We start from the raw sequence: 12,968 nt of genomic DNA, 5'->3' as shown, positions 1-12,968 counted from the left end.
ATAAACAAGCATAAGACTCTACAGCCAAGAGATCATATTATAGTTATATTTTTGATTCCTCTGGATAGAACAGTGAAACTAATTAGAAAATTGGTGGTGAAGGTTTCAAGTCTGAATCTTATTCCAAAAAATCAGGGTCCCAACCAAATGTTAACAGTCCAAGACCTGTTCACAACCACAGCACATTATCTCAATGGTATTGATCTAAAAGGGTCCAGTCAAAAGTATGAGAGAAAACACAATGCTCATATGGTCCGTAGAACTCAACAATGTAGTCTGTGGCTATCATAATTTAGCCCTCCCCTGTAAATGAAGCTTTCTCTTACATACATTCACTAACTGCTCCTGTCAGGTTAATCTCACAAGAACACCTACTTCAGTATCTCAAATATCTACCTACACTATTCTGCATAAGACTTCCTTCTTTTTATTCCTAATACTACCTTATTTCTCTAAGCTTCATCTTCAGTTACACATTCTCTACCAATTCTGACCCCTCTTTTATCTTATTTTAAAGGCACTTGATACACAGCCATGAGACTTAGTATTTAATTGGTGATAATTAATCAAATTTTATCATATGCCTATAGATGTAAAAGGGGGAAAAAAGTGGGAACCAATAATTAAGGAAATGTAGATGAATGTGCATGAAGTTCTATCTTCAAGGAACATAAATTAAAAAATGACCAACACCAAAGGCATGTAAATCACCAACTACATACAAAATAGCATGTACTAAATGCCACAAGTATTCTATAAACAAAGAATTCTAAAGACAGGGATCAATTCTGGAAGGTGGAAGACAGTGAGAAATTACAAGGGGCTTTATGGAGCAAGAAATTCGAGTTGTGTCTTGAAAAGTCTCTCAAAACAGATAATAAAGCCCTTGAAAATTAAGACTATCAAACTTCAGGTCAAGATGATTGCACAGGCAGACATGGCTTGCCTCTTCACACAACCACATCAAACTACAAATAAAATATAGAACCATCACTCAGAACCGCCAGAAAGAGAGTTGAATGGAAGTCTGACAACTACTAAATTAAAGAACCACATCCACCCAGACTGAGGTGGCAGGTTGGTGCCATATCTGAGAAGCCATCAATTGGTTAACAATGTCTGACCAGCCTAGGAGAGCCACAGAGACTCTGCCCCACCCAATTTATGGGCCAACCCAAACTGCTTTTTCATATGAATGGCTGGTCTTGGCTCATGCTTCCCAACTTCCTAAATCTTCTCAAACAAGAAACAGCTGGCCCTAGTGAGCCCTAGGCCCAGCAATAGCAGCAGCCAGCCTAGATTCAGAGCTTGGCTTCACATGGGAACCTCCAAACCCAGCACAAGCAGCAACCACCTCAGATTGCTTTATAGCTCAGGCAGGGTGGCCCTGGGCAAAACACAGGTGGGGGCTGACTTTGGCCTTCACCACCTGGGAAAATCCAGGGCCAGCACACGCAGTGGACAGCTACAGACCACGTCAGAGCACCACAACTCTGCCCTGCAAAGCTGATCTTCACGGAGGGCAGAGGTTGGAGGTCAATGGTCACAACCAAACCTTGAAGTTGACTGGCCTGGGTAAATTCCTCCCATTGATCTGTCAGCAGCAACCAAGGCTCAACTACAAGAGGAGAGCATACCCAGCCCACACGAAGGGTGCAACTCACATACCCAGATTGGGTGATAGGGGAGGCAATGACACTGGACCCTACACAACACCTACGAAGACAGAGAGTCAAAGCAGCTTTACCTAATACATAGAAACAAACACAGGGAGGCTGTCCAAATGAGACAAAGAAACATAGCCCAAATAAAAAAACAGATCAAAACTCTAGAAAAAGAGTTAAATGAAATGGAGATAAGCAATCTACCAGATGCAGAGTTCAAAACACTGGTTATAAGAATGCTCAAGAAACTTAGTGAGGACCTTAACAACACAAAAAAGACCCAGTCAGAAACGAAGGATATACTTATTCAAATAAAGAACAATTTATAGGGAAACAACAGGAGAATGGATGAAGCTGAGAATAAAATCAATGATTTGGAACATAAGGAAGCTAAAAAGAAACCACTCAGAACAACAAGAAGAAAAAGGAATCCAAAAACCAAATGTAGTGTAAGAAGCCTCTGGGACAACCTTAAGAGGTCCAACATTTGCATCATAGGGGTGCCAGAAGAAGAGATAAAGTAAGAAATTGGAAATCTATTTGAAAAAATAATGAAAGAAAACTTTTCTAACTTGGTGCAGGAAGTATACATGCAAGTTCAGGATGTGCAGAGTCCCAAGCAAGATGGATGCAAAGAGGTCCACTCTGAGACACATAATAATTAAAGTGCCGAAGGTTAAAGATAAAGAGAGAATCTTAAAAGCAGTAAGAGAAAAGTAGTTAGTTACCTACGGGGGAGTTCCCATACGACTGTTAGCTGATTTCTCAAAAGAAATGTTCCAGGCAAAAAAGGATTGGAAAGAAATATTCAGGGCCATGAAAAGGAGGAACCTACAGCCAAGAATGCTTTACCCAGCAAAGCTATTATTTAGATCAAAGGGCAGACAAAGAGCTTCCCAGACAAGAAAAAACTATAGAGTTCGTCATCACCAAACCATTATTACAGTAGTCCCTCTCTATATCGCGGTTCACTTATCGTGGCCTCACTATATTGCAAGATTTAAAAAAATATTATATTTAATTATCGCAGATTTTTCGCTATATCGCGGGATTTTGTGGTACTGTATACGTATGTTGTTAAAGTTACATAGGTTTAAGAGTGTAGAATGTGTTTAAGAACATAAGTAGTGTTTATAAAAGTGTGGAAAAGGTTAATAAGGGAGTGGGAAAGGTTAATAAGGGACTGGGAACAGGTTATAAGTGTGTAGAAACGGTTTATAAAGCCTTAAAATATACATAAATACTAAAATAAATGTAAGGTTCCTATGTCGCAGATTTTCACTTATCGTGGGTGTGTGTGTGTCTAGAATGTAATACCCACAATAAGTGAGGGAATTCTGTATATGAAATGTTAAAGGGACACATTTAAGAAAAAAAGATCAAAACTATGAACAATAAAATGGCAAAAAAATACATATCTTATCAACGATTGAATCTAAAAAACCAACTAAGCACGCAAGAAGAACAGACACAGAATCATCGCTATGGAGAGCATTTTGATGGCTGCCAGATGGGAGGTGGGTATGAGGTAATGGGTGAAGAGCTAAGGAGATTAAGAAGTACAAACAGGTAGTTACAGAATAGTCACTGGGATGTAACTACAGTTATAGGAAACGAAGTAGCCAAAGAACCTATGCATGACCGACCAATGGACATGAACAGTGGAAGGTGGAATTGCCTGAGAGACTTGGGGGTGCTGGGTGGAAGGGTCAAAGAGGAAATAATTGGAACTGTAATATCATAATCAATAAAATATAATAGAATAAAGAAAAGAAAATTAAGACTATAATACATATATTTTTAAAAATTCCCACAACATTGGGTTTTGGTAGGTATATAGCTATTAGATAAATTAGTCTTTCTTTTCTCTTTTGTAGTTTAGCACATGGATTGGAATGTAATTGTGAAAAAAAGCTAAAAAACTTTAACCATCAAATTCCATAGCTTAACAGATTTAAAAAAAAAATGGTTTGAATTCATTAGCTAAAGAGGAGGATGTATAATCACACATTTCAGAATCTTTTCTCATTCTATCTATCTATGACTTATTACCACCTAGTCAATAACTGCATACACAAGAGAAATTAACTCCTATTCCATAGAAGTAAACTTCAGTATGTTCTTAAAGTTACCTTGTGAAAAGTTGGGGGACACAGCTTGATTGACAGCAAATACACTGTTTGATCTTGGTGGTGTCTGTAGTTGAGGTGGTGAAGGCTGGGCAGTCATAGGTGCAGAATTTCCAGGCAACACTACAACATTTGACCGACTTACAGTTGTTCCTAAGACTGTTGGATCAGTCACACAGGTAGCTATCAGAATGTTATTTGTATTGCCAAAAGTTGTGCTTGTAGCTGGCATCAACTGTATGTACCCTCCATCCTTGGAAACACATGGTGTAACATTGGCTGAAAAACCAATGCTGTCTTCACTCTGAGTGTTGTTTACTGCAGTGTCTTCTGGTTTTAGCACTAAAAGGCTTTGTTCCACTGAGGCTGAATCTTCTGTTCCTTCAGCAGATGTGATAGCACCTGCAGTTTCTTCTGAAGACAGGCATTTAACTAATTCTGCATTTTTGGCAGGTGATTTAGCAGAAGACAAAATTATAGTTGGCATGTTTTCTCCACTGATACTAGAAACAGCACTGTTAAGTTCAGTATCTGAGGGAACAAATGAATCATCACTGATGATAATTTTGAGAGAAACAATATTTGATGAATCTATGTCTGTTGAGTTATTGCTAGCAGGTTTATCACTAGTATTTTGGGACTTAGGGTGAGACTCTACCACTGAAGAACACACAGATTCTGAAGGAAGAGAATGTCTATCTTCTACAAGATTGCCTTCTGGAGGCATCAATGCAACCTCCCCACAGTTATCATTTTCACCTAAAGAGAGGAAAATACTATCTCCATCTTCTTTTACAGAAGACGATGGCTCATGTGAATCTAAAGTAACTTTCTCAGACTCGGAGGGCTGAATTTCATGTTCTGTGTGATTTAACTCAACACATGATGAATCATTAGATGGCTGTTTATTTGAAGATAATGACTCTCCAAGACAAATTTCTATTTGTTGTTCAGATATATTTAAACCCGAACTTTCAACAGAAACAGATAATGTTTTACTTTGAAGTGAAGGATTATCTTGGCAATCTGAAAGTTGTTGTGATATAACTGGTAATACATCATTAATTTCAATTTTACTCTGGTGAATTTCTCTAGAATCTGGTGACTTGGAACCATGGAAATTAGTTTTCAGCCTTCCTGTGTCATTCGAACTTTCAGAAAATTGACTTTTTTTAGATGGTTTTCCAGTTAATGGTATATTTTGGGATACAAGTTGAGAACTATTCCCAGAGAGAGTTAAGTTTTCATTTTTAGTTTCACCACCAAGGGAAACAAATGAAGTTACTGATGTATCAGGAGGATCTGGCTGTAATCGAGATTCACTGGGTACATTTGGAGACAAAGAATTCTTTTCAACTTCCATAGCTATTTCAGTTTCAGTGGACATCTGAGTGGTGTACAATTCAGGACAATGCTGATTACATTTGGCATCAGAATTTACTCTTTGGTTAAAGTCATTTAAATTAGGCACAGACTCAAAGGTGATATTACACCTCTGTTCAGTAGGTATAACTGTTTTGAAGGTCTTTTTTTGGATGCTAGAGCCTATCTGGGAAAAATGTTCCTGGGGTTCCTGTCTAAGCTCTTCACGGTTGCTGCCATTCTTCAAAGCATTTGATGTGTCTTCATTTTGATAAGATGTACAAAGTGGCGGTTGACCAGATTGATCATCTGCAAAATATTAGGATAGTAGAAAGATATGTTGAGTATGTATAGCTTCTAAGGTAGTTCTCTGAACCATAAAACCTATTTTGCCAAGGAAATAACTCATCACTGACATACCAGTAAGTGAAAGTTTGACATAAAAACCATATCGACCATTTTCTGAGTATCAAAACACAGGTACTTTTCATATTACTGTGTCTTTTTAAACAAGAGCCAAATTGTTTTCAAACTTCTTGGAAAACAGATGACACAATGAAGTTTCAAGTATGTAGGTTTAAGAACATCTAATATTTACAGGCATTAAAAAAAAAAAAAGAAAGAAAGAAAAAGAGGACTCCAACACAAAGCTTTTTCAAGACATTTGACTTTTCCACTTTTACCATTTCTACTGACCTTACTTTATCTAATATACTCTTAAAAGTTAAATGAGGCCAAGTACACTTTGCATGATCAGCATATGATGTTATTGGGTACTGTTTAATTTTCAACACACATTTACTGAAGGAACGCCATATGACTGGTACTGGGAAACAAAGATAAACGACCTTGGAAAAGCCAGTCTAGTAAGACACACAGAGAGCAAAAAGTCATAATAAAACATGGTAAAAACTGCAAAAGTATAGAAACAAAAGGCACCTCCTTCTGCTTGGGGATGTGAGAAAGTGTTATAAAGGAAGTATTAAAAGTGTGATAGCTGGAAAAAGAAAGGGCATTTCAGAAAATAATACAGCACTGATAAACTATCATATAGCATGCACAGTTTAGGACAGAAAACAATGATAACTAACAATATAAAAAATATAGGGAAAATATCAAGAAAATGTTTATCAAGAATCATATAATTTGGTTAATGTGACAGTGGTAAATAATATTGGTACAGAGCACATTTGAATCCTTATTGTGGGAAAATTAGTGGAGATTACATCCAGGCAAAATAAGTCCAGGAGTAGTCAGTTTCAATGAAGCAGGAAGACCTTCTGAGAAAATAAGATTTCCAATTTCATTTTGTGCAGGATAAAGCTTATGAGGCACAATCTTACACACATAATATATAGTGAGAAAGATATAATCCACTATAATCCAGTTTAGGAAATGGAGGATTGGGCCTGGGTGTAGGCAGAGGACTCAAAGTAGGAATGTAGTCTGACATACTCCAAAACTAGTTTTGTAAGACATGGTTCGAAACTAGGAAATCATCAGGGTTTTCAGGGAGTTGGAGTGGGTAATAACATTTAAAAACACAAGAGCAGAAATAATTACTTTGGCATAGCTTGTTTTAGACAGAAATGGATTAGAGGTGGTACTAAAGAGGTCTAAAGTTTAGCAAGAACTGTTGATGCCAGAATAATGTGAGAGAAACGAGGACAATGGCTATCTCTGAGGAACAGGGATGGAGGAAATATTGATTGGGAAGGGATAGAAGAGAGGATTTGGTGGTGCTGGTGGTATTCTATTTTTTGACTTGAGAGATGGTTATATGGTATTTGCTGGACTGTAACTCAATGAGCTATATATACTTTTTATTGTGTACTTCTGTACATGTGTTATATTTCACCAAAGTAAAATCTGGAGAAAATAGGCAATATTTAAAAGATCTAAAATGAACATATTCACTGTCTTCCCTCATTCAATAAGTAGTTATTGTGGGGCAATTATGTGCCATATTGGTACTCCATGGGATGCAGAAATAGAAAAAACTGAGTTAGTAGATACATAAAAATATTACCTAAAACCTCATAAAATCCTTAATTCAAGACTATCACACACTATTTCCTCTAAATAAGTGAGGCATAGATACTGAGCAATCAGCTAAACTTGCTTATTAGGCTGAACAATTAATACCACACACACTAACCTTACATATGAGGGATTTGAACTTGTGGCTCAAAAAAATTTATGTGAACTGTTATATAGACTTTTGTCGAACTGGTCAACACTATTAATATCAAATTATGGATGTTACGAATCTACTGTATCATGAAATAGTAAATACTAAAAATTCATCTTTTAGTCAAAGTACTAATGGCTGGGGAGTAATTTGTTTTTTACTTTTTTTCCTAATGAAGAGAGAATACTAGAAATACAAAATGACCTATGTGGTAATTTGAACAACTTCTAAATTAAACAATGTTTTTGCCTTTGAAATTTTTAGATTGCCATTAGGGTTTGGATTGATGATATTAACAAAGTCAAATTCTTACCAGATTCTTCTGTTTTAAAAGAACCTTTAACTGCTAGATTAGTTTCATCTGCTAAGACTACATTGGAATTGGTTTCCATATGCTGATTGGACATGCCTTGTGATAAATTTTTATTATTCTTTGTTTTACCTGTTAAAAAGGGAACAGGGAGACAATTGGTTAAATGACCAAAATAAAAATGAGCATCAATTAATGAAGCTTGACAGTGGTCAAGCAAATGTTACACTTTGGTTTTTAATTATGGTCTTTGGGATATTTTTAATATATCGCCTTGTATCACTAACAGGTACAAAGATTTTTCTACCTGACTGGTAGTTCTTAAACTTTAATCTATTATGAGAATCACCTGTGGGTGGGGGATGATCTACGAATTTAATTTTTAACATGTTGTCAGATAACGCTGATACTGCTGGATGAAAGACTACACTTTGGGAATTACTGCACTAGGCTGATAAGTTTGAGGCAAATAGTCAACTTTTTGTATTCCTTTTGTATTATTCAATCGTGTTTGATATAATGTATGTATAGAAGCAGAGTTCAACACATTTGTATTGACTGGCAAAAATGCTCACAAAAACAAAACTAGAAGTGTTCAACATTTTTACAGCTTAACTAAAGTTTCTTTAAGGAAAAAACAAAATCCCCTTTCATTTCCATATAATATTTAATAAAAATAGAAACTTTTTCAGATACTCTGGGGAATGTTGCTTGATTTTGCTTAAGTTTCCAAAGAAACAAAGAAATTCTTCTTCTAACTGCCTTGAAAAAAAGTCTTCTTACCATAGTCAAAGAGATCAAAGAGTGCCTGAAATGCTGGATCTGATTCTGTCTGCTGCAATATATCTTGTATAGCTTCTTCAGACATATGAATTTCACTCTACCAAAACAAAAAACAAAAAAAGACTAATTCAATTAATATGGTTAGTACCAGCAAAATGTATTTTGAACATTAAAACATAGGAACTATATATGCATATAAATACAAAATAAAAACATGCTATAACTTAACATATAATACTGTATAAGTTTCAAGTGTACAGCATGACCTGGCCTACATATATTGTAAAATGATCCCACAGTGAGTTTAATTAATATCCACCATCTCATACAGATTAAAAAAAAAATTAGTTTTCCCTTGTAAGAATACTTAGAATCTAATCTCTTAACAACTTTTAAGTACACCATATAGCAGTGTTAACTATAGTCATGTTGTACATTAAATTCCCAGAATTTATTTATCTTATAACTGGAAGTTTGTACCTTTTGACATTCATCCAATTTCCCCACTCTAACCCACCTACTGGTAACCATGAATCTGATTACCTTTTCTATGAGTTTGGTTTTATAATGTTCTTTAATCTGCTTTTTTTCACATTAACTTATTGTACACTGCTTTCCAGATTCTCCAATATAAATTTATCTCATTCCTTTTAGTTGTCTTCTTTGGTTTCTTCATATTAAATGCTTCCTTCATGTGTTGGACAGTCCTTCTTGTCTGATCATATTTAAAATTAGCATGCAAAAGGTTATCTGAAAATTCTTGACTAAAAGCAGAAGTTTGTCAACTACAATCTAAGCAGTAATCTTACAAAACTATTTGTATTTTTGGTTTTTTTTTCTTTGAATGAGTTAGATGTCTTGCGGGGAGAGTTTATGACAGACAACAATGTTTCTGGGGGATAGTGTGGTATGGGGAGAAGATATGGAATTTAAATACTTTCTAAAATTTGTACCTTTTTTCATCCTATTTGTAGCCCTATCTTTTCCTTTACTTTCAAGAGTACCGATGTCAAGGCTTTCGGGATTTCTGTGTTGTAAGTGGCTTTTACCTTAGCTTTGCCTGCCCTTCTAAGACATGTACCACTTGTCTATTTTTGCTTCCAAAAATTTTTTTCTGTCATGTCCTTGTGGGTTTAAGCTTTAAAAATTTTCCTATACTGTCTTTTTAGTAGTAGATTAAAAAACTCAACCAATTCCCACTTTAGGACATATAAATTTTTTCTAATTTTCATTTAAAGTATATAATGCTACAATGAAAATCTTTATCCAGGCCCTGTTCATTTCTTGGATTAAATGATTCTCAGCAGAATTACTAGGTCAAAAGATGCATATGTTTAAAATTGTGAGAACTCTTGCCAAGCAGCCTTCCAGAGAAATTGTATAAAGATGCCGTCTCTATTTTATGTAACAATGCACATACCCTTACACATAAGCAATATCAGTTTTTAACCATTATCAGTATAATAAAGTAATCTGTTGTCTTACTTTATATTACTGAATTGAACATATTTCCATGTTCACTGAACATTTATATTTTTTAAATTATCTCTTAAAATAAAGTTTTATTTATTTTTAGAGAGGGAGGAGGGAGAGAGGGAGAGAAACACTGATGTGTGAGAGAGACATTGACAGGCTGCCTTTGCACGCCCCCAACCGAGCATTTGGCCTGCAACCCAGGCATGTGCCCTGACCAAGAATTGAACCAGCAACCCTTTGGTCCGCAGGCTGCTCAATCCACTGGGCCACACCAGCCAGGGCGGTTTTTTTATTATTGATTTTAGAGAGAAAGGAAGTGGGAGAGGACTGGAGAAAGAGAAACATCGATACAAGAGAGAAGCTTCGACTGGCTGCCTCCAGTACAAGCCAAGCTAGAAATTGCGGCCCAGACCAGGGACCAAACCCAAAAAGTAGGGTTAGGGTATATGCCCTCACTGGGAATCAAACTTGCAACCCTTTGGTTAGGGGACAATGCTTCAACCAACTGAGCCACACCGACCAGAGTGAAGATTTAAGAGATTAAAAAAACAAACAAAAACCAGGAACATATTACAGATTTAAAAGAAAAACATTGAATATTTTCAGCTAAAATATTAGATTTCAAAAAAGTTTCAGTATTTTCAGCTAGGCGTGTTTATTTACTCTCCTTTTATAGTTGGATATTTAAATTTCTCAGTTCCAGTTATCTATAAATCATTCTGCAATGCTGCATTCTTCAATGTTGGTGAAGCATACATTTAAATCACATGGGGCAGGAAACTCATGTGGAACAACAGGTGAAGTGGAACTCTCATAAAGGGATAAAAACTTGGATTTCTAAACAAAAAATGGCCATAATATTAAAAAAAAGTTTTGTTTGAAGTAAAAGAATGAGTTAACTTTGGGTTATGAGGATGTATAAACATCAATAATTATTTTTTTCCTTAATTTTTAAAAATTGATTTTTACAGTTGTGCCATTTTCCCCCATTGCTCTCCCCTGCCCTGCTCACCTCCCAACATTAATAATTCTTAACAAAATATGATTTAGGAGAAAGTTAGGAGCTTGAACTGGTATTTCTATATCTAATAACTTAAAAATTTACAATAATGTAAATACTGTCAAGCCAACATTAAACTATGAAATGGTACACCACACCCCCTCTTATAAGAGTTATTGTTGAAGAAACACATCCTTCTAGTAAATCTCAATTTCTTCTATACTTTAAAAATTAGCATCAAAAGAACCCTAAAATATACATTCCACAAGTACCTGCAAATCAATCTTGTATATATATTTTTTAAATCAAGGTACACTTTATACACAATGATATGCACAGATGCTAAGTCCATAGTTCAATAAGCTTTGAAAACTGTATGAACTGTGTAACCATCACCCCAATAAAAATGAAAATGTATAACATTTCTATCACCCAATAATTTATAACCCCACACACACCATTCCCTTTGCTAGAGAATTCTTCCCCTTGGCAAATCATCTCTTTTACCCTCACTCAGGCAACAATTTCTCATTTCCTTCAGCATAAATCACGCTTGTCTGTTGTAGAACTTTTATATTAATGGAATCATACAAAACACATTCCCTTATGTCTTACCTTCTCTGATCACATAACTCTGTGATACATCCATATTGTTATTTGTATTAATAGCTCATTCTTTTTCAGTATTTAATAGCATTCTATTTATGACCATTTCAAAATTTGTTTCTTTTTTGTTGAAGGACATTAGTTTTTTTTCTGGTGTTTGTCTATTATGAATAAAGCTGCTATGAACATTCTTCTGTAAGTCTTTTTGTAAACATATGTTAACATATTTCTTTCTTTTGGGTAAAAACCTAGTATAACTGCCAGGCCATAAAGTGGGAATATAGGTGTATATATAACTTTATAAGAAACTAGATTAGTTTTCCAAAATGACTATATTAATTTACATCCTTTACTGCCAATTTTTCAGAGTTCCAGTTGTTTCATATCCTCGCTAACATTTGGTGATGTCAGATTTTTTATTTTAGCCATTCTGAGTGTGAAATGACATCTCATTGTACTCTTAATTTTCACTTCCTAAGTGACAGAGTTTCTTCTCATGGGCTTATTGGCCATTCCCGTATCTTCCTCTGTCTCCTCCAGTCCTTCACCCCTTTTTAAAAAATGGGATGGTTTATCTTTTCATTATTGATCTGTACAGCTCTTTATATACTGTTGATATAAATTCCTTGCCAGATATATGTATTTTGAGTATTTTCTCCAAGTTGGTAGTTTGCCTTTTCATTTTCTTTAATGATCCTTTTAAAAAGCCAATATTTTAAATTTTAAGAAAGCCTTTTAAAATTATTATTTCAGTTAGTGATTTGTATAGCCTAAGAAATCTTGCCTACCTCCCAAGGTCACAAAGACTTGTAAATATTTTTTAAATTCCTTGAAGTGGTAAAAAATTGGGACAACTGTTAAGAGCATAAACAATAAAATAAAAAATATTTTTTAAATTCCGACTTCACCTTTTTATACAAACGGCTGCTCATGTCTTAGTGAAGTTGATGCTTATATTACACATCTGGATATTATGACTTGCTGTTCTTGCAAAATGTTATTAAAGGTGATATTTAACTTTTGCCAGATACTTCACAATAAACCAACAGCAGAGGGTTGTATCATCACTTTAATATAACTTTTCACAGTATCTAAAGAGAGTGCTTGTTTATGGTAGCCACCTGATTTTTGATGTGTTTGTGGAGAATTGACAAAAATTTTTTTAAAAATTTAGTGGTTTTACCAGAATTCATCATATGAAAGAAAACCCACTATAACAAATTCATTTTGTGGTCATGGCAACAAAAATGATTACATTGCCTGATAGGCCAAGTCAAAGGATGTGCTTCAGCCACAATCTCAGCTGCTTTTCAAAAAGATATTTACTCATGAATAAATTTTAAAACATATACTTTTACATTTTTCCTTTACTTGCTTATACTTTTGCACCTTCACTACCAGTGAACAGCAGGTGACTACTATCCTCTATCTTCCTTCTCTTAGCAGT

General features: G+C 35.0%; 1 protein-coding gene across 2 annotated transcripts in view; it reads right to left on the bottom strand.

Moving 5' to 3' along the window:
* Positions 1 to 12,968, bottom strand: part of LOC150019851 (protein NPAT-like) — a 61,306-nt gene that overhangs the window by 7,597 nt on the left and 40,741 nt on the right. Inside the window, exons 11-13 of one of the 2 annotated variants that reach the window (XM_090266709.1) lie at positions 8,440 to 8,536; positions 7,660 to 7,788; positions 3,797 to 5,464 (exon numbers count right to left, since the gene is read on the bottom strand). In XM_090266709.1, the coding sequence (XP_090122835.1) occupies positions 3,797 to 5,464; positions 7,660 to 7,788; positions 8,440 to 8,536 (1,894 nt within the window). The remainder of the gene's footprint in view (positions 1 to 3,796; positions 5,465 to 7,659; positions 7,789 to 8,439; positions 8,537 to 12,968) is intronic. The other variant, XM_090266708.1, reaches the window with a different exon arrangement.

Source organism: Furipterus horrens, unplaced genomic scaffold (assembly GCF_987537825.1).
Source record: "Furipterus horrens unplaced genomic scaffold, mFurHor1.1.pri manual_scaffold_2, whole genome shotgun sequence".
Lineage (NCBI taxonomy): Eukaryota > Metazoa > Chordata > Mammalia > Chiroptera > Furipteridae > Furipterus > Furipterus horrens.
Note: the sequence above shows the minus strand (reverse complement) of the source record. Positions and strands in the feature narration are given on the sequence as shown.